Genomic DNA, 20941 nt, shown 5'->3' on the forward strand with positions numbered 1-20941 from the left:
CCAGTGCTGTTATGGAAAATGCATAGTAGACAGTTGGAATGGGATTTTCATTACAAGCAATTACACAGTTATGGCCCGTAAAACTCTAGGTTTGCCCAAAGGCTGAATAGCTAGAGAGACAGATTGTTTGGAGACATGGAAAATACCTTTATGACAGTATTTGAGGAAAAAATGACTTACGGTTGATTGTTACTGTAATGAATAATGTGTATACATATTGACAATGGGATGATTTTGCATCATGCCGAGGTCATGGGACAAGATGTGCACAGTGTAAATGTATAACTGGATATATATTTCTATACAGTATGTTGTGAAATGTACTTGAAAACCAAACTATGTGTGCCCCCAATTTAGCACGGGTCGAGCCAACAAGCATGACAGCATTCCTTTGTGACATTATATGTTAAGCTGTAAAATCACAGACCCTGACACTTGACTGTGTGAATCTCTGAGGGTAGCTTACACTTCTGTGTTTTTACATGTTTTTTTTTCTTATAGTATCCTAAGGGATTATATTTGCATATTACAGTATTTCTCTTTTTGCAATTTATCAATCTATCCACCTGTTCTGGTGTTTTGTAGAGGCAGGTTGTAGGAACCATGACAGCCTCTGAGCCGCAGGGCCTGTCTTTCCCATCTGTAAGCAGCAGCAGCAGCTCACCGATTCCTTCTCCAGGCGAACTACAGTCCTTTGACCATCTAGGGTCACCCTGCTTTCAGATGCCAGAATCACAGGTATCATTAATTTATTTTTAAAATTAGTTATTATTTTTTAAATGCATTTAGTTTTGAAGTATTTTATTTACTTTTTTGATTGACTTTTTTAAAATTCTGTTTAGAGTTGATAGACATACAGACAGACAGACAGAACACAGACAGATAGATAGATAGATAGATAGATAGATAGATAGATAGATAGATAGATAGACAGATAGATAGACAGATAGATAGATAGATAGATAGACAGATAGATAGACAGACAGACAGACAGACAGACAGACAGACAGACAGACAGACAGACAAAACACAGATAGATAGACAGACAGACAGACAGACAGACAGACAGACAGACAGACAGAACACAGATAGATAGATAGATAGATAGATAGATAGATAGACAGATAGATAGATAGATAGATACATACATACATACATACATACATACATAGATAGATAGATAGACAGACAGACAGACAGACAGACAGACAGACAGACAGACAGAACACAGACAGATAGATAGATAGATAGATAGATAGACAGACAGACAGACAGACAGACAGACAGACAGACAGACAGACAGACAGACAGACAGACAGACAAAACACAGACAGACAGACAGACAGACAGGCAGGCAGGCAGGCAGGCAGGCAGGCAGGCAGACAGACAGACAGACAGACAGACAGACAGACAGACAGACAGACAAAACACAGATAGATAGATAGATAGATAGACAGACAGACAGACAGACAGACAGACAGACAGACAGACAGACAGACAGACAGACAGACAGAACACAGATAGATAGATAGATAGATAGATAGATAGATACATACAGACAGACAGACAGACAGACAGACAGACAGACAGACAGACAGACAGACAGACAGACAAAACACAGATAGATAGACAGACAGATAGACAGACAGATAGACAGACAGACAGACAGACAGACAGACAGACAGACAGACAGACAGACAGACAGACAGACAGACAGACAGACAGACAGAACGAACACAGATAGATAAATAGATAGACAGACAGATATCACTTAATTATCAACACAAACTCTTTACTAAAACATGCCAGAATTATGACAACATAATTAACAGACATGGAAAACAAGTCCTGCAGCTCTGCAAAAGCCTGGGCCTATATATAGTTAATGGCAGAATAAAAGGTGACTCCCTGGGTCGATTTACTTACTGCTCATATTTAGGCAATAGCACAGTAGACTACGCCATCACAGATATAGACCAAAGTAAAATCAATTATTTCACTGTGATGCCACAGCTGCCATTATCAGACCACAGTCACATAGTCCTCAGTCTCAACAGGTCAGTGAATCATCTGCCCTCTTTAAAACAAAAAGTTAAACTATATCCACTCCCCCCCAAATTTATTTGGAGCAAAGACAGTCCTGCCCAGTATGAAGCTGTGCTCCACAGCACCCAAGTTGACAACATGATAAACTTATTTCTCCTGACTACATTTAGTGAAGAGAAGAGAAGTATCAGTTTAGCAACTGAACAGTTGACTAAAATCTTTTCTACAGTGGTCAGAAAAGCCCTCAGAAAAAGAAACAAATTCAGATGTAAAAAAGAAATAGCTAAAGATGCTTGGTTCGATAAAGAATGCCAAACAATAAGAAAAGAACTGCGATCATTATCAAATAAAAAACACAGAGACCCAGCAAACCAACAAATACGAGCTACATATCAACAAACCCTCAAAATATACAAGTCACTGCTAATACAGAAGAAAACTGATCACACAAAAATAAAAATAAACAAAATTGAGGAGGCAATCGATCAAAATTCTTTTTGGGACCAATGGAAAATTTTTGAAAAATCCAAAGAGGCCAAACACCTTCACATCTATGACCCAAATATCTGGACTCAACATTTTGGAAAACTCTATTCACTAAACGAACCAACCCCCACCCAAAAACATCTGACCTCCCAACTAAATAACCTAGAATACACTATTAAAGACAGGCTAAATCATTTAGACTCACCCATAGAATTAACTGAGCTGACAGAGAAGATGAAAACCCTAAAAATGAAGAAATCAAGTGGCTTAGATGGAATATCTAACGAGATGCTGAAACACAGCAGCCCCAAACTGACAGTTGCTGTCCTAAAATTATTCAACCTTTTATTAAAATCTGGACACTTTCCTGAGATCTGGAAAGAGAACCTGATTACCCCAATTTTTAAACAAGGAGAGAAGTATGACCCAAATAATTATAGAGGCATCACAGTGAGCAGTAACCTTGGAAAACTATTCTGTTCAATCATTAATGACAGATTAATTCAGTTTATCCAAGAACACAAAATTTTAAACAATTGTCAAATTGGATTCATGCCTAAACAGAGAACTTCAAATCACATTTACACACTTCACACACTTATACAAAAATATGTTCATCAAACAAAACAAGGAAAAATATTTGGCTGCTTCATTGATTTAAAAAAAGCCTTCGATTCGGTATGGCATAATGGACTTTTTCTTAAACTAATTCAAAGCGGAATAGGAGGAAAGACATATGACATCATAAAAGACGTATACAACGGAAACAAATGCTGTGTCAAAATCAGTGACAAACGGACTGATTATTTCAGTCAGACCAATGGAGTCCGTCAAGGCTGCAACCTGAGCCCGACTCTATTTAATATATACATTAATGAATTGGCATCAAAACTCGAAAAGTCCTCTTATCCTGGCCTGACCCTAGAGGGCAAAGAAATCAAATGCCTCCTGTACGCCAATGATCATCTGCTCTTGTCACCTAATGAAGAGGGGCTACACGAAAGCCTCTCAATTTTAGAAAATTACAGTAGAGACTGGGCCTTACCAATAAACATGGAGAAATCCAAAATTATGATTTTTCAGAAAAAGCCTCGCATTACTGACAAAAAGTACACTTTTACAATCAAGGGAACACTTCTTAATCATACCACATGTTATAATTATTTGGGTCTCACAATCTCAGCTTCTGGTAAATTGGATCTGGCAATAAAACATCTGACCGATAAGGCACGTAGGGCTTATTACACAATTAGAAAATCACTATTCAAATTCAACCCACCCATTTAATTGTGGCTAAAAATCTTTGACAGTATCATCAAACCCATTCTTCTGTATGGCTGTGAAATCTGGGGCCCCAAATTTAAACTAAACTATGAATCTTGGGATAAAAGCCCCACTGAAATTTTCCACCTCGAATTCTGCAAGAACATCCTGGGACTCCACAGAAACGCCCCTAATCTCGGCTGCAGGGCAGAATTGGGCAGATTCCCCCTTCTAGCAGAAATCCAGAAGAGAACAGCAAAGTTCTGGTTCCATCTGTCTGACACACTGACAGATGGTTACCATCACTGTGCTCTTACTTACAGGGCAGGACACCCAGAGAGTGACCCCATGGACTATTTAGTGGAAAAACACCAACTAAATTCAACAATTCTGTTAAGACATGCAAAAATTAAAGAAATTGGAAGATTAACCCAGGAAGAATACATCCATGATTGGCAAATAAAAATAGCACAAATTAACAAACTAAAATGCTTCTACAAATTTAAGACTGGTTATCAATTGGCACCTTACTTGACCAAAATTAAAGATTATCATCAGAGAAAGCTCCTGACGAAGTATCGTCTAAGTGAGCATAGTCTATATGTAGAGACGGGCCGACACAAGCAGAGCTGGAGAGCCAGAGAGCTAAGACTGTGTTCTCACTGCACAGATGCACTTATAGAGGATGAACTGCATTTCCTTACGGAGTGCAGAAAATATAAAAACATCAGAGACGCCTACTTTACCCAAATAGCTCAAATTGTGCCTGATTTCCAGCAAGTAAGCCACATAGACAAACTTGGTTATATCTTGGGAGAAAAAGAAAAGTGTATCCACTTAGCAGCGCAGTATGTATCCTCTTGCCATATTATGAGGGACAAAGGCTGAACCCCCCCCCCCCCCCCCCTTTTCCTTATCACTGCTCTCTGTAGATATTTACATTATATTTGCTATTGTTTTTGTTTTTTATGCATTTATTTATTTAGTTATGTATTTATTGTGTACGTGTTATACTGTATATGATATGCCTGTATAACTTGTTCACTGTTTATTGCTTTGGCAACATTGTGCTATTTTACAGTCATGCCAATAAAGCTCAGTTGAATTGAATTGAATTGAATTGAATTGATAGATAGATACATACATACATACATACAGACAGACAGACAGACAGACAGACAGACAGACAGATAGACAGACAGACAGACAGATAGATAGATAGATAGATGTATTGGAAAAATCTAATGATCTATCTCAGGCAATCTATCTTCTGTGTCTGAATCCAGATGAAACTGTCTGATAAGTCGTTGGTTTTATAACATCAGTCCAGACTGCTCTGTAGTTGCCGCTTCTTAAAAACGTCTGCTCACCAGCTGCTCTGATTACAACACAGTGTCATAATTATTACCGTTTGATGAGGACATGAACTCCCACACAAGGCACTATTCAAGGACACAAGACCCTGGGGCAGAAATAGAAGTATTTCATCTTGCTTTTTCATCAAATCCTTGTGATTTAATATTAATTAATTACGGCCCCCAGGGAAGGCTGTATGTCACATTAAATGCTTTTATGGACTGTATAGCAGATCACAGATCTTTACGTGCTACTGCATTTCCTCTTGGAAAAAGGCTTTGTGTTAAAGAGTGCATTAACTAGAAATGAAACTGCGGTGCTGCTTTACACGGTACATGTTGCACGTATATTGATACTTTGCAATTTGAGGTTGAATTAATTATTTTTATTATTGATGCTGGTTTGATAGATACATGATTTTGTTGTTTAATCCATAGTGTCACCAGAGTAATGTTGGAGAAGAGTTTGCACCGTACTCCCAAAGAGAAAGCGTTCCCTACAGGCTGAAGAGTGTCGAGCGCTTTCGTAGACACAGTGTAGATGGAAGCCCTGTTGGACAAGAATCTGGCCTAATGGAGAATAGACACTACCATCCATACAGGCGTCAATACAGTGAAGGGGCCATCAGTGAGGTTCAAACCTTCAGCTGTCTCAGAAGAGCTGGATTGGCTGGGAAACTCACCACGACTGATGGATTGGAGGAACAATCCTCTTGGACTCCATTAAGCACTGATATGGAGACCACCAGTGTAATGGTGAGTCCAACATTTTAAGATTCTGATTTAGATTTTAAAAATATGAATTTAGAGGAGTTTACACAGTATGGAAAATAATTAAAAAGATAGGAAAAACAAAATCAAGGCATGAAGGCTCTTGAAACTTCTTGCCAGCACATTTAGGCCAGGAGCAAAATATATGGAAACTAGAAGACCTGCCAGGCAGATGTGCAAGCAGATGTCCTTATTACACTTTCTAAAGAAGCATTAATATATGATATGTCAGAATTAAGTAGATCATGGTCTGTTCTTGGGGCAGGGACCTCAACACCCCTACAGTGAGCCTCAGACGAGCTCTGAAGAACCTCCCGGATACATGTCAGTGAACCATCAGACGTACAGTCCCATCAGTCCTCTACAACATCAGGTATACCTGATATTGACAGAGTGAACCAAAGTATTGTATACTGAGTATATATTCTACCATTCAAAGGTTTGCGTTGGTGAGGTTTTTTTTTATTTATTTTTTCTCTTATGCTCACCAAGGCTGCATTTATTTAATTAAAATATAGTAAAATGGAAAAAATTGTGAAATGTTTTATAGTTTAAGAAGTTTTTTCTATTGTACATAGATTTTAAAATTATTTCTGTGACAGCAAAGCTGAATTTTCAGCAGCCATTACTCCAGTCTTCAGCGTCACATGATAATATAGACATCAAACTTGCTTAATATTTTCTTGTTTCATGATTCTTTGATGAGTAGAAAGCTCAAAAGAACAGCATTTATTTGAAATAAAAATCTTTTGTAACATTGTAAACAGTCACTTTTAGTCACAATGTCCTTGCTGGAAAAAATGAAGAAACTTTTAAACAGTAGTCTATATATAAAGTAATTTAACTATGTGTATAAAGAAGTCAGTATGACTGCTGTAGGTTAGCATGGTGTAAGAAGGTAGAAATGATGAAATGCTTTTGGACGCATGTTCACAGTCAAAACATTGGCAGGAGGTTCTTACTACATCTTTAAGCTGACAAAGTAACAAAGACGCACTCTTGTTAAACATGGGTGTAGTATGTAATAAAAGCTTTAAAAAAGTAATTTTAGCTTTTAATATTTTGTGTGTGGCTGTCTCTAGTTTTACTCTTCGAGAGGAACAGACAACATCTCTCACTACTATAACCAAAGCATCTCATCTCAAACATCTCAAGACAATTCTGCCCAGACACTCTACCCTAAACCTGTCTACTCTTACAGGTACGTATATACACCTCACCTGTTTATCCTAATAAACTAAATTCTCTAAAAACCTGTTAGTTTTAAATAGTCTCAGGGCTCACATATTACACAGGCAGTTAGTTTCAGTCAAACTGTCAGTCTGTGCATCAGTGATGGGGATTTTTCAGTGATTCTCAGGTTCATTCAGGAATAAAACATGTACAAATCAACTGCAATTCTATTTAAAATGAGTATATTATTTTATTTAAAAACTAAAATGCAGACAGGTAAACTATATAGTCAGCAATCTGTTGTGAAAAGTTTACATTCCTGTCATTCATGTGAATATTCTGTCACTTTGGATAAAAATGTAAAAGCATTAAACCATTGCAGCACATTTAAACAAAACAACCAAACTAAAACAATGCATCAAAGTAATCTTGTTTGACTGGCAATGTTTTATTATTGAATATTTCTTTTCAGTATTCTCATCTTCCTTGCTCTGAGGAATAGCAAAACAGGCAGTCTACCAGTAAGTGAGATCTACAGCTTCATGACGGAGCATTTCCCCTACTTTAAGGTAAACTGCACAAACATTTCAGAATAATTTCTACATCTTATATACATTGATCTGCAGTGAATAGTAGGGGTATGCAATATATATCATCTACGATAATATCATAACTGTTGTGTAATCGATATGCGAATTGACGTTATCGAGTATATTGCAAAAAACAAAAACACAGTAACTTCATATTTGACACGGCTAAACAAAGGCAGAGTAATGTTACTCAATTTTGAGCATTCCAAAACAAAGTCAAACAGTGGTAACCAGTGTTGTACAGTGTTCTGCCTTGGTTTCCTGGGTTACTGTTAGGACAACCCATTATTTTCTCAGAAAAGCTACCAAAAATTGATAGATCCACATGATAAAGGTCTTGAATTACTCAAAACAAATTTTTTTGACCAAAAACAAGTTACAATCTATTAAAATACATTTACAATTCCCCTAAAATCCAAGATTAGGTTGCAAAAATACTTTTATATGTGACCCTGTAAATGTCCTACCGTAAATATATCAAAACCTAAATTTTGATTAGTAATATGCATTGCTAAGAACTTCATTTGAACAACTTTAAAGATGATTTTCTCAATATTTTTATAGATTTTCAAATAGGTGTATCTTGGCCAAATATTGTCCTGTCCTAACAAACTATACATCAATGGAAAACTTAACTGGAGTCAGAAACTAATGAAGGAGAGACCTGTGAGAATGAACCAGGATGGCTCAGAATAGTTATTTGATGCATTTGTCTACTTGTAGAGTTTTTACAGCCCATTTGTCAACGATAACACTTTAACGAAATGACACATGCACACAAATATGGTTAAAATGTTTAAAACATCACTGTGTGGTTAGTTACCCAGATGCGCGGCATCTCATATTAAAGATACTCAGATGTAAACAACATCACTGATTGCATAGTTCCCCGATAGCACACAAACATCTCGGAGATGTCTATTTGACGTCTGCATGTACAGTCGTGGCCAAAAGTTTTGAGAATGACACAAATATTAGTTTTCACAAAGTTTGCTGCTAAACTGCTTTTAGATCTTTGTTTCAGTTGTTTCTGTGATGTACTGAAATGTAATTACAAGCACTTCATACGTTTCAAAGGCTTTTAACGACAATTACATGACATGTATGCAAAGAGTCTTTGTAGTGTTGGCCCTTCTTTTTCAGGACCTCTGCAATTCGACTGGGCATGCTCTCAATCAACTTCTGGGCCAAATCCTGACTGATAGCAACCCATTCTTTCATAATCACTTCTTGGAGTTTGTCAGAATTAGTGGGTGTTTGTTTGTCCACCCGCCTCTTGAGGATTGACCACAAGTTCTCAATGGCATTAAGATTTGGGGAGTTTCCAGGCCATGGACCCAAAATGTCAACGTTTTGGTCCCCGAGCCACTTAGTTATCACTTTTGCCTTATGGCACGGTGCTCCATCGTGCTGGAAAAATGCATTGTTCTTCACCAAACTGTTGTTGGATTGTTGGAAGAAGTTGCTGTTGGAGGGTGTTTTGGTACTATTCTTTATTCATGGCTGTGTTTTTGGGCAAAATTGTGAGTGAGCCCACTCCCTTGGATGAGAAGCAACCCCACACCTGAATGGTCTCAGGATGCTTTACTGTTGGCATGACACAGGACTGATGGTAGCGCTTACCTTTTCTTCTCCGGACAAGCCTTTTTCCAGATGCCCCAAACAATCAGAAAGAGGTTTCATCGGAGAATATGACTTTGCCCCAGTCCTCAGCAGTCCATTCGCCATACTTTTTGCAGAAGATCAATCTGTCCCTGATGTTTTTTTTGGAGAGAAGTGGCTTCTTTGCTGCCCTTCTTGACACCAGGTCATCTTCCAAAAGTCTTGGCCTCACTGTGCGTGCAGATGCTCTCACACCTGCCTGCTGCCATTCCTGAGCAATCTCTGCACTGGTGGCACTCCGATCCCGCAGCTGAATCCTCTTTAGGAGACGATCCTGGCACTTGCTGTACTTTCTTGGATGCCCTGAAGCCTTCTTAACAAGAATTGAACCTCTTTCCTTGAAGTTCTTGATGATCCCATAAATTGTTGATTTAGGTGCAATCTTAGTAGCCACAATATCCTTGCCTGTGAAGCCATTTTTATGCAACACAATGATGGCTGCACGCGTTTCTTTGCAGGTCACCATGGTTAACAATGGAAGAACAATGATTTCAAGCATCACCCTCCTTTTAACATGTCAAGTCTGCCATTCTAACCCAATCAGCCTGACATAATGATCTCCAGCCTTGTGCTCGTCAACATTCTCACCTGAGTTAACAAGACGATTACTGAAATGATCTCAGCAGGTCCTTTAATGACAGCAATGAAATGCATTGGAAAGTTTTTTTCAGGATTAAGTTAATTTTCATGGCAAAGAAGGACTATAATATTTATGTAATTCTCAAAACTTTTGGCCACGACTGTACATCTGCAAGATGTAGTTTGCTCATCTGCAATACGTCTATTGGACGTTTCCTATCAGATGTCAAATAGACGTCTTTAAGATGTTTATAAATTAGAATGTATGGAAAACTGACATCTTACAGACGTCTGCTAGACATTTGTACACAGCAGATGCTTTCCAGATCAAGAGATCTTTAACAGACATCTTGCAGACATACGTGTGCTATCTGGGTAATGTACTACTGAATATGTTGTTCTGCTAATTTATGTTGTCAAAACCACATAAAAACGTGTGGAAGCTGCTAAATCATATAGAGAAGAACTTAGTAAGCAGGAAAGGGTGCAATATTTGGACAAATTAAAGTTAATAGGTGGTAAAGATATGTACAAGCAGTATTAAATAAGATATTAGACTAATATTTCGCCTACCTGACTGGAAATGATAAGAACAAACACGAATGTTGTCAAGATTCTTTCCCTGGAAATCCTGGTTCAGTTTGGCCAACCACAAATAATGCCTTTTGTTCCTCAGACAGTTTTTTGCACTCTTCTCCTTGATTTGTTATAACTTTTGGCAGTCAATTTGCTGCCACCTATTGGCGATTTTAGGTTTACATTTAAACTTTTTTTTTTTTTTTTTTTTTTTACATTTTTCTCCCCAAATCTTAAAAAAATAAATAAAAAAAGTTAATGTAAAGATTAATTATGCTATTTTAGCTGCAGGTTAAATGCAATTATGTCCCGCAATAGACAGTCTGTGTTAATGCATCTAAATGCCACTTCAGATGCAGATTCTGTTGCAATACCTCTGCATCGTAAACATCGATTTTTTTTTTACTGATTTCATTTGATTGGTAACAGGCCTATAGTGTCTTACTATTTGAATTTATTGATTAAATCTAAGAATTTGACACAACAGATGATGCATATATTTAATTAGGTTGGCCTTATAAAGGTAAAACCGCTCATTAAAGGCAGTGTTGGGCAGTAGCGTCGCTACAAGTAGTGACGCTACTAGCTTAACTACATTTCTCAGTAGCGTGGTGGTAGCGTCGCTGTTTTCTGAATCAAATAGCTTTTCAGTAGCTAAGCTATTATTTTGATCAAGTAACGCGGTAGCGTCAACAAAAGCTACAAGCTATAGACCAATTATCAGCCTACGTCACACACGCGTCACGCTGGTTCAAGTGCGCATGTCGGTTGCAAAAGACGACCGGAACCGCTATAATGTCCCGTTCCAGGCAACCCGTTACTCGTGTTTTTCCGATCTTCTATCAGTGAAAGTGCACCCAAACGACAGTCAAACCTGTGACTTCCCACTCGTGAACTCGTACTAGATCGATGTGCTCCCAGTTCCGAGTTCTGACGTGACATAGCCCGCAAAACCACTATGTCAGCACCTACGAGTGCGGTGTTTATGCAAGAGGTACACAGTGAAAAATAGACTTTAGGACAATATAACATTGCAAACAAATTAATAATAATGTAATAATAATAAATGCGCTCAGGCAGTTTGGGGTGACTTGCCTGGAATGCTACAAAGATGTGAGTCGTGATTTCAAGTCCTGATTTCCGAGTTAAAAAACCTGCCTGGAACGCAGTGTAAAACCCGAAAGAAAAATCAGAAAATGAAGGAAAGACAACCGTGAAAATGTTGTATTGTGCAGTGGGTAAAGTTACACGGCTAGTCTCGTAAGCTTGGCTACTAACGTTAACAAGTTATAGCGAACTATCCTACTGTCAGTCACTAACGTTAGAATACACTTTTTGTACAGGAGATCGGTATCCATTCATCACTTCTGTATTTTCCTACTCAACTCAACCCAGTGTGAAATAAACAAAGGCAAAGCAAAACTTAAATATTGTCTCTTTATTTGCTAAGAAGGATTAAATTGCAGGCATCAAAATTCAGAGAATTTATGGCAAATAATGTCACATCGTGTTTGTAAATTAATTTGTTAGACATTGATCGTTTTTGTATGTCTGCATTGTGTTGTGAAGCCTGTTGAGGCATGCTTTATACATCTAATTTGCACTTGACTTGATTTGACACGATTACCTCTATGGCAAACGGATCTGTCAGAGCAATCCCACTCACTAACGTTAATTTCGTTGAATAACCATTCTAATCGTTGGGTGACAAGCTGTTGTAATATGCGGTAAACATTTTTAAAATAACATTAATCAAAATAATCTATAATAATTTAGAATCGAACTGTTTTGTACCATATCCGTGTAATTTCCTATTCGTAAACGCTATGTCTCCCGGGTTTTCTGCAACCAAGATGCGCGCGCATCCCGGATGTTTACAAACAGATAATTGGTCTATATATTGTTCTATACTTTAAGCTCAAATCGGAAATATAACTGCTACGGATCACTGATCCTGGGTCAGTAAGCGACGCCACCGCCACTAAACCTCGTGATGCCATTGGCTCATTAAACTGTCAGTCAAACCGTATTATTCCTCCCGCCTCTCTCGTGAATGAAGTGCGGCACGCAGTTTGAAGCATCTCAGCGTGTTTGCAGACTTGAGGTAAATAAAGAAGTGTTGATTGAAAGTACATTAATAAAGGCTAATGTTCTTTTTTTTTTTTTTTGCATTCGAAGATATGAGAAAAGTGTGTCTTAGTCTAGCACTGGTTGTCGAGACTTTTGTTGTCGATATTTTAGCTAAATGTCAGAAAAAAACTGAGCGCCCACATAGCAACAGAAAACTGTATAATCTGCAATGCTAGTGATGGGCGCCTTGATTTTAGTATTTGAAGCAGGCTAGTGCTCTGGGAAGATCTCAAACTCAGAAGTACAAGATGGGCAGAGAGTGGGTGTCAAATTCATGGCGAAAGGCAAAATATTTCGGTTCGTTAGTAAAAACAAACAAACAAAAAACGTCCAGGTTCCATAGCAAAATAAGAATGAAACCGTGTTCTAGTCTAAACGAATTATAATAATCTTTGCTAATATTCTGAATACTTCAAACTGCTTTGGACTTTGCAGTAGCAAATTATGCCTTTACTATGACCAACATGACAGAATATGATATTCAGCTGTTTGATCGCGCTGGTGTCTTACGCGCACACTATGTTCATTTGAAAAATAAAACACAGTCACCCAAAAGTTACACTAGTCAATTTAAATAGTGTGTATAACATGCAGTTCAGCATGACCACCGGTCCTGTGGCACATTTTTGCTCATCATGATATTTTCCGTCGACGTGCATGAAGTACAAAGCACCCAATGCATAATAATTTTGCTTCAAATACATTGCAGATATGGAAACATTTGTATTTGTGGCAAGAGAGGTAGTCTACATAAGCCCATCTTTACTTTCACATTTAATTTGTTTTGGATTGTTTAGGCAAATTTATTTATTTATTTATTTCATCATTGTTCTGTTCTGAATAAGATTAAAGTTAAAGGATTTGTTGTGGAGTGAGGGAAATAATGTCATAACATTATGCTGTAGGCCTGTTTATTTCAGAATATAATAAAATGTGTCCCTGGACCACAAAACCAGTCTTAAGTCGCTGGGGTATATTTGTAGCAATAGCCAAAAATACATTGTATGGGTCAAAATTATTGATTTTTCTTTTATCTCAAAAATCATTAGGAAATTAAGTAAAGATCAAGTTACATTAAGATTTTTTGTAAAATTCCTACTGTAAACCTATCAAAATGTAATTTTTGATTAGTAATATGCATTTTTAAGAACTTAATTTGGGCAACTTTAAAGGTGATTTTCTCAGTATTTTGATTTTTTTGCACCCTTAGATTCCAGATTTTCAAATAGATGAATCTCGGCCAAATATTGTCCTATCCTAACAAACTATACATCAATAGAAAGCTTATTTATTGAGCTTTCATATGATGTATATATCTCAGTTTTGTAAAATTTAACCTTATGACTGGTTTTGTGGTCCAGGGTCACAAATGTGACTTATAGGCCTAGCCGCTGTGACCTGTCGGTTAAATTTTTACGTTAATGCATTTTACCTTCTGCAAACGAAAATAGCCGCTTGATTCGGTTATATATTCTTACTGTCAGTTAACAAATTTACAATAGAATTTAGCTTTGCTTCCCAGATAGTAACAGAGTCTGGGCCAAATCTGGCTTACATTCCACACTTGTCTTTTATTCACAGTCTTGACTGCAAAAGTTTGTGATTTGTTTTTATTTTTGTATTTGTTATGTACTATAGATTCTGACAATTAAAAAAATCAGGCTCCTGTATTCATGAAATCAATCACTATCTTTGTTCAAACACGGCAGTAAATTAAAGTGCTGTTTTTGTGCGGTCTGTCATATTTTAGTAGCTATATACAACAAATCTACAGCGCTTCCTTTAGGCTATTTATTACGAAGCTGTCAACACTGTAAACTCTGACGACATGCAATCAGTTGACGAACACCCATCCATATATAGACTATGTTATTCAATAATATGTATAAAATTATTTTATTTACAAATTTTGTGTTTTCCCTGTTTTATTCGTTTAATATTGTGAGACTGGTGCCATTGCTTTTTTGTTTTTATTTTTTTCAAGAAAGAATTCAACCCCCCAGAATATGAGATAAATCCAGCCCTGTACATGATACAGATTTTTGTTGCCAAATTGGTTTGGAAGAGTGGTTGAATAAACAATTAAACTGAACTTGCATGCCTGTATGACTGACAATTTAATTGATCACTGAGAGAGCACTGACTTTGTATGATGTTGGTTCAATAGAAAAATGAAATTTTAAAAAATAGCTTCGATGTAGTGAACTACTTTTGCCATGATGCTGTAGCTTAGCTTGCTACATTACCAAAGGCTGTAGCTTTAGTGTAGTTAAGCTTCATTTAATGAAGAGTAACTGTTAGCTTAGCTCACTACATTTTCCAAGTAGCTTGCCCATCACTGATTAAAGGTGAAAATCAAATAGTACGTAAAAGTTAATTGCTGTTACTCCTGCAAACTAACCACCTCACAGAAAATGAGGAATATAAAACACGTTGGGAGTCCATGGCAAGGTACCAGCACAATAACACACTCTGCAAAATATTGTCTAATTATTATTATCACAATTGAGATATAATTTTTTCGTCATTATAACTCACCCCTAGAGAACAGTTCATATCATGGATCCTGGCAGAAGCCTGTGCATAATTAATGTAACAAATGCCAAATAGAGTTATTTACCATGAATAGTTTCCTCAGGCCTTGTGGAATATGCCTGTTATGGCATGATCTTTGGTTCACCGTCCTGTTGACACTGTGCTGGCGCTGTGCTTGTAAATACAAGGTGACATTATTTTGGCTCATCATTACGTAAACATGCAGATCCATACGGATCCAGTGTTGATTTCACTGAGGGAAAGGTTGTAAAATAAATATTTGGTTAGAGAAATGACTGGTACAGTCTTTATTTTAGATTCAGTTCTTTCTGTCACCTTGGATTATTTTAGAAACCACATAGCAATTACTCAAGCAACCACTTTACAATGCCACAATGAACCACTGTTTCATTTGTGATTCCTCAGACAGCACCTGATGGCTGGAAGAATTCCGTTCGACACAACCTGTCTTTGAACAAATGCTTTGAGAAAGTGGAGAACAAGAATGGGAACTCTTCCCGAAAGGGCTGCCTGTGGGCCCTGAACCCAGCGAAGGTAGAGAAGATGCAGGAGGAACTTCACAAGTGGAGGCGTAAAGACCCCCTGACTGTCCGGAGGAGCATGGCCCGCCCAGGTACGTCGTATTTGTCATATTTGTTGGTCATTAAATGTACAAAAAATGTCAGAGATTACACAAATTCATCTTTGTGATATGATTATTGGAAATGTATATTTATGCTTTTATACAAAATCTTTTCATGCTTTTTGGAAATAAATGCTAATATGTTTACAGTTATAATAAATAATACAATTCCTAAATTATAACAGTATTATAATACTGAAAATGTATGTACAGTATATACAAAGAAAGAATATATATATATTTTTTAAAGAAGGTTTATAATATATGCTTACTAAGTACGCTACCAGTCAAAAGTACCATTTTTTTTAAGAAATACAGGACAAACAATTTTGAAATATTTTTACTATTTAAAATAACTGTTTTCTATTTGAATATATTTTAAAATGTAAGTTATTATTGTTATTTTAAAATTGCATCATTACTCCAGTCACATGATCCCTCAGAAATCATTCTAATATTTTGATTTGCTGCTTAAAAAACATTTATTATCATTATTATTATGTAGAAAACTGAGTAGCTGAGCAGAATTATTTTTGGTTTCTTTGATGAATAGAAAGTTCGCAAGAACAGCATTTATCTGAAATAGAAATCTTTTGTAACGTTATAAATGTCACTTTTAATCAATTTAAAGCATTGTTGCTAAATAAAAGTATTAATTTCTATCATTTTTTCCCCTAATAATAATATAAAAAAATACTGACTCCAAGCTTTTGAATGTTATAGTGTGTTACAAAAGCTTTTTATTTCAGATAAATGCTGATCTTTGGATCTTTCTATTCATCAAAGAAACCAGAGAAAATTCTATTCAGCTGTTTTCAACATATTAATAATAATAAATGTTTTTTTGAGCAGCAAATCGGCATATTAGAATGATTTCTGAAGGATCATGTGACACTGAACACTAGAGAAATGGTGCTGAAAATGTAATCACAGGAATAAATTACATTTTAAAATATATTTAAAAAAGCAGTTATTTAAAATAGAAAAAAAATATTTCACAATATTTAGGAATTCTTTAAAAACAATTAACAATCTTACTGTTCAAAAACTTTTGACTGGTAGTGTATTTGATCAGAAATAAAGTCAAAACAGTAAAAATGTGAAATATTATTACAATTTAAATGAACTGTTTTCTATTTCAATACATTTTTACATGGAATGTATTTCTATGATGGAAAAGCTAAAGACAAATATGAATTATAATGAAATTCTTCAATTATAACAGTATTATAAAAATAAAAATATATGTTCGAAATAGACAAAGAAAGACAAAGTGTATGTTATTTATTGAGCAAATAAACAAAAATGTGAAATATTATTACAATTTAAATGAACTGTTTTCTATTTCAACACATTCTTATTTAAAATTTATTCCTGTGATGAGAAAGCTGAATTTTCAGCAACAATTAATCTTTACAAAAGCCTTCAGTGTCACATGATCCTTCAGAAATCATTTTAATGTGTTGATATGCTGCTCAAAAAAAAAAAACATTTCTTATGATTAATGTTGAAAACAGTTGTGCTACTTAACATTTTTTCGGAAATAAAATTACGTTTTAAATATTAAGTTCAACAGAGCAAAATTTATTTGAGACGCAAATCTTTGTAAAATTATATAACTGTCACTTTTGATCAATTTAATGTCATTTATATTATAATATATATATATATTTATATTACAGATATTAAAAATCTATATGTATGCTCATTGTTTTAGAAGAGCTGGAACGCCTTCTTGGGGAGAGACCTGAAAAACTAAAGTCTCTTGGTGCTCACTTCAGCCTACCCAGCAGTCATACACATTCTCAGCCTTTAAGAGCTGCCATGCATCCTTCCTACGGACACCAACCTGTCCATGACACTAGCGTCCTGCATCAGAAGTCTCTCTACAACCCTTTACCCCCTCAAACTGTCATCCCACCTCCCCCCTACTTATCCCCAGACCCTTTATCCTTCTCATACTATCCTCCTGTCACCCATCAGCCCAATGCCGGGCACCCTTCCAGCCCTAGTACAGGCTGTTTGGATTCCCCCTTACCAGCACACACCCCACCAAGCTACAGCACCACTCTGCAGGCTGGCCACAGTGCTTCAGCAAGCATACAGGAGCTTCTGCTGGATGGAGAAATCAGTAATGATGTTGACGCATTGAATCCCAGCCTCACAGATCTGCAGTTACATGGTAAGATCAAGTTTAAAACATTAGACTTATTTACAGCAGTTGAGGTACTTTGTTGTTCACGCCGTGTTCTCCGTCTTTGTTCAAAGGGAATCTTTGGGAGGAGCTAAGGATTGACAGTCTCGCTCCGGATTCACTAGTAGTCCTGGATAGTCCAAGTCAAACACGGGATAGCGTGGGGGTCTATGGAGGTTTAGCGGAGACTGATGATGGGGTGCAAGGCAGTGTTTCTGAGTTGTACCTCAGTGGGCTCTACACAGCTCCAATTCCTCTGCTATGAGAAAGAAACCTGTGTGTTGCGTCCCAAGTCATCTTTGTTATCCAAAATAGAAAGTTTATATAAAGTTGATATTTTTGAATGTTTAAATAGTATGATTTCTAGGGTAAATAATGTGCTTGAGTTAAAATTAAATTTGTTTTTAATGCTTAAATGCAGTATGCTATACAAACCCACTGACAAAAATTGGTGTAGAAACTGTTAATTTCAAAGCAAGTAACACACTGAATTAAACTTCGAATTAAATTTTGAAGTAGAAAAACTAAGTCTTATTTTCTTATAAAACATACTCCAGAAATCTTTATTTTATTTACAACTTAGAAAAATACACAACCAGTCAAAAGGTTTTTAAAGAAGTCTCTTCTGCTCACCAAGCCTGCATTTATTTGATCCAAAGCCCAGCAAAAACAGTAACATTTTGAAATATTTTTACTATTTAAAATGACTGTTTTCTATTTGAATATATTTCAAAATGTAATTTATTCCTGTGATCAAAGCTACTTTTTTAGCGTCATTACTCCAGTCTTCAGAGTAACATGATCCTTCAGAAATCATTCTAATATGCTGATTTGCTGCTGAAAATTAAGTATTATTTTTATTATGTTGAAAACAGGTGACTAGAATTTTTTCAGGCTTTTATGATGAATATGAAGTTCAGAAGAACAGCATTTATCTGAAAAAGAAATATTTTGTAATATTATAAATGTCTTCATCATCACTTTTGATTAATTTGATTAATTTCTTTCTAAAAAAAAAAAAAAAAAAAATACAAATGTATATAAATACTAACTTTTGCTTTTTTTTTTTTTGAAGCTTTTGTATAGTGTATAATGTTACAAAAGCTTTTTTTTTTTTAATTTCAGTGAAAATGCTGATCTTTGGATCTTTCTCCACCAAAGAATCCTGAAAAAATGTACTCAGCTGTTTAAATATTGTTAACAATAACAATAATAAATGTTTCCTGATCAGCAAATCAGCATATTAGAATGATTTCTGAAGGATGGAATAATGATGCTAAAAATGTAGCTTTGATCACAGGAATAAATTACATTTTAAAATATATTTAAATAGAAAACAGTTATTTTAAATAGTAAAAATATTTCACAAGTTTACTGTTTTTGCTGTACTTCGGATCAAATCAACGCAGGCTTGGTAAGTAGAAAAGACTTGAAAGGAAGAGACTTTCAAATATATTACAAATCTTACTGTTCAAAAACTTTTGACTGGTAGTGAATATATTCTTAAATGCACCAACCTTTTTGACTTTTACTCAGAATTTCTACCTGATAAAATGTTCTAAAGCTTGGCATAACTGGAAAAATGAATATTCATAAGACTGCCCATGAAGTTGTAAGATTTTATTAATTTACATAACCTTTCTAAGTCTAGATCTTACCTTTATAATGAGGCTACCTCATAAATCCAAGTTCTCCAGTGGGAACCCTGTTTCTTAAAGAAAACAGAGTTGTTGAGAGGTTGACTTAAAATAAGAATTTCATTTTTTTGTTGTTTTAGCTTAGTTTAATGCTTGTTTTATCTTATTTTAAGTCATTTTGAGGTTCTCATAAGTTGTCCGAGGCCCAATAGTGGGCTCTAAAATCCCTCCATTGGTATTTTTGGTAATTCCAAAAAGTTCTGTAAGCATTTAATGCTCAAAATCACTTGAATGTGGCCTAATATTGTTTGCTGAAATTCAACTATATATTAATATTTGGTTGCTTTTGTGCAATTTTTTTTTTTTAAATATATGTAAGATTTTTATAAGGTGTTCTGGATTTAGTCAGTATTGATTGTTGCTTGCATTTAGCACGGCAACCACTGGGGGATGTGGTTGCCTTTTTTTTATACAGTGTCTTCCTATAGCACAGCACATTGAAAGCACTATAACAAGTTAAAACAGATTTTGACTAGATCTCTGCAAGCATTGCACTACCAGAACTGGATCTTAGTCAGTTGCATATACAATCACACAACATATAAGGCATTTGTTTTATAATAATACACTGTAATACACTGAAATCATTTTGTTGTAATGTCATTATTATAAATTATTCTTTTGCCCTCGGTTGTATCGTGTAATATTCTTTTGGTTATCTACAGTACTGTTCAAAAGTTTGATTTTTTTTTTTTCCATAGAAATCAATATTTTTATGCAGCAATGACACATTAAATTGATCAATAAATATGAAATAAATGCTGTTTTTTATCTTTATCAATATCTATCTATCTATCTATCTATCTATCTATCTATATATATATATACATACATACAATTGAGGTCAAAAGTTTACATACACCTTGCAGAATCTGCAAAATGTTAATTATTTTACCAAAAATACATTTTAATTTTCAATTACTGTATGACTTTGAGATCCATCTTTTCACACTGAGGGCAACTAAGGGACTCATATGCAACTATTACAGAAGGTTCAAACGCTCATTGAGCCTGGGGGGTGAAAACTTTTGAACAGAATAAAAATGTGTACCGATACTTAAATTTTCCCAGAAGACAAAATAAGTTACATTTACTCTAATCGTCAAATTCCAAAAGTTTTCACCCCCAGGATCTTAATTCATCGTGTTTTTCTTCTGAAGCATCAGTGAGTGTGTTAATAACATATAATAATAGTATATGTTAATAATAAGAAATGTCTCTTGAGCGCCACATCAGCAGAA

The 20941-nt window shown here is 35.7% G+C and overlaps 1 protein-coding gene across 1 annotated transcript; it reads left to right on the top strand.

Annotated features, from left to right (window-relative positions):
* The first annotated feature begins 603 nt into the window (after positions 1 to 603).
* Positions 604 to 18332, top strand: foxn1 (forkhead box N1). Its single transcript, XM_073817324.1, has 8 exons — positions 604 to 738; positions 5589 to 5906; positions 6187 to 6294; positions 7004 to 7122; positions 7567 to 7663; positions 15593 to 15800; positions 17527 to 17991; positions 18078 to 18332. The coding sequence occupies exons 1-8, from the start codon at positions 604 to 606 to the stop codon at positions 18266 to 18268; spliced, it is 1641 nt and encodes a 546-aa protein (XP_073673425.1). The 3' UTR covers positions 18269 to 18332.
* The last annotated feature ends 2609 nt before the right edge of the window (positions 18333 to 20941 follow it).

Source organism: Garra rufa, chromosome 14, assembly GCF_049309525.1.
Source record: "Garra rufa chromosome 14, GarRuf1.0, whole genome shotgun sequence".
Lineage (NCBI taxonomy): Eukaryota > Metazoa > Chordata > Actinopteri > Cypriniformes > Cyprinidae > Garra > Garra rufa.

What these genes read in the sequence shown, in the direction of transcription:
- foxn1 (XM_073817324.1), top strand. Translation starts at nt 604, where the DNA reads ATGACAGCCTCTGAGCCGCAGGGCCTGTCTTTCCCATCTGTAAGCAGC. An exon ending in AGCATTTCCCCTACTTTAAG is followed by an intron (nt 7,664 to 15,592) that starts GTAAACTGCACA and finishes GTGATTCCTCAG; the next exon opens with ACAGCACCTGATGGCTGGAA. An exon ending in CACAGATCTGCAGTTACATG is followed by an intron (nt 17,992 to 18,077) that starts GTAAGATCAAGT and finishes CTTTGTTCAAAG; the next exon opens with GGAATCTTTGGGAGGAGCTA.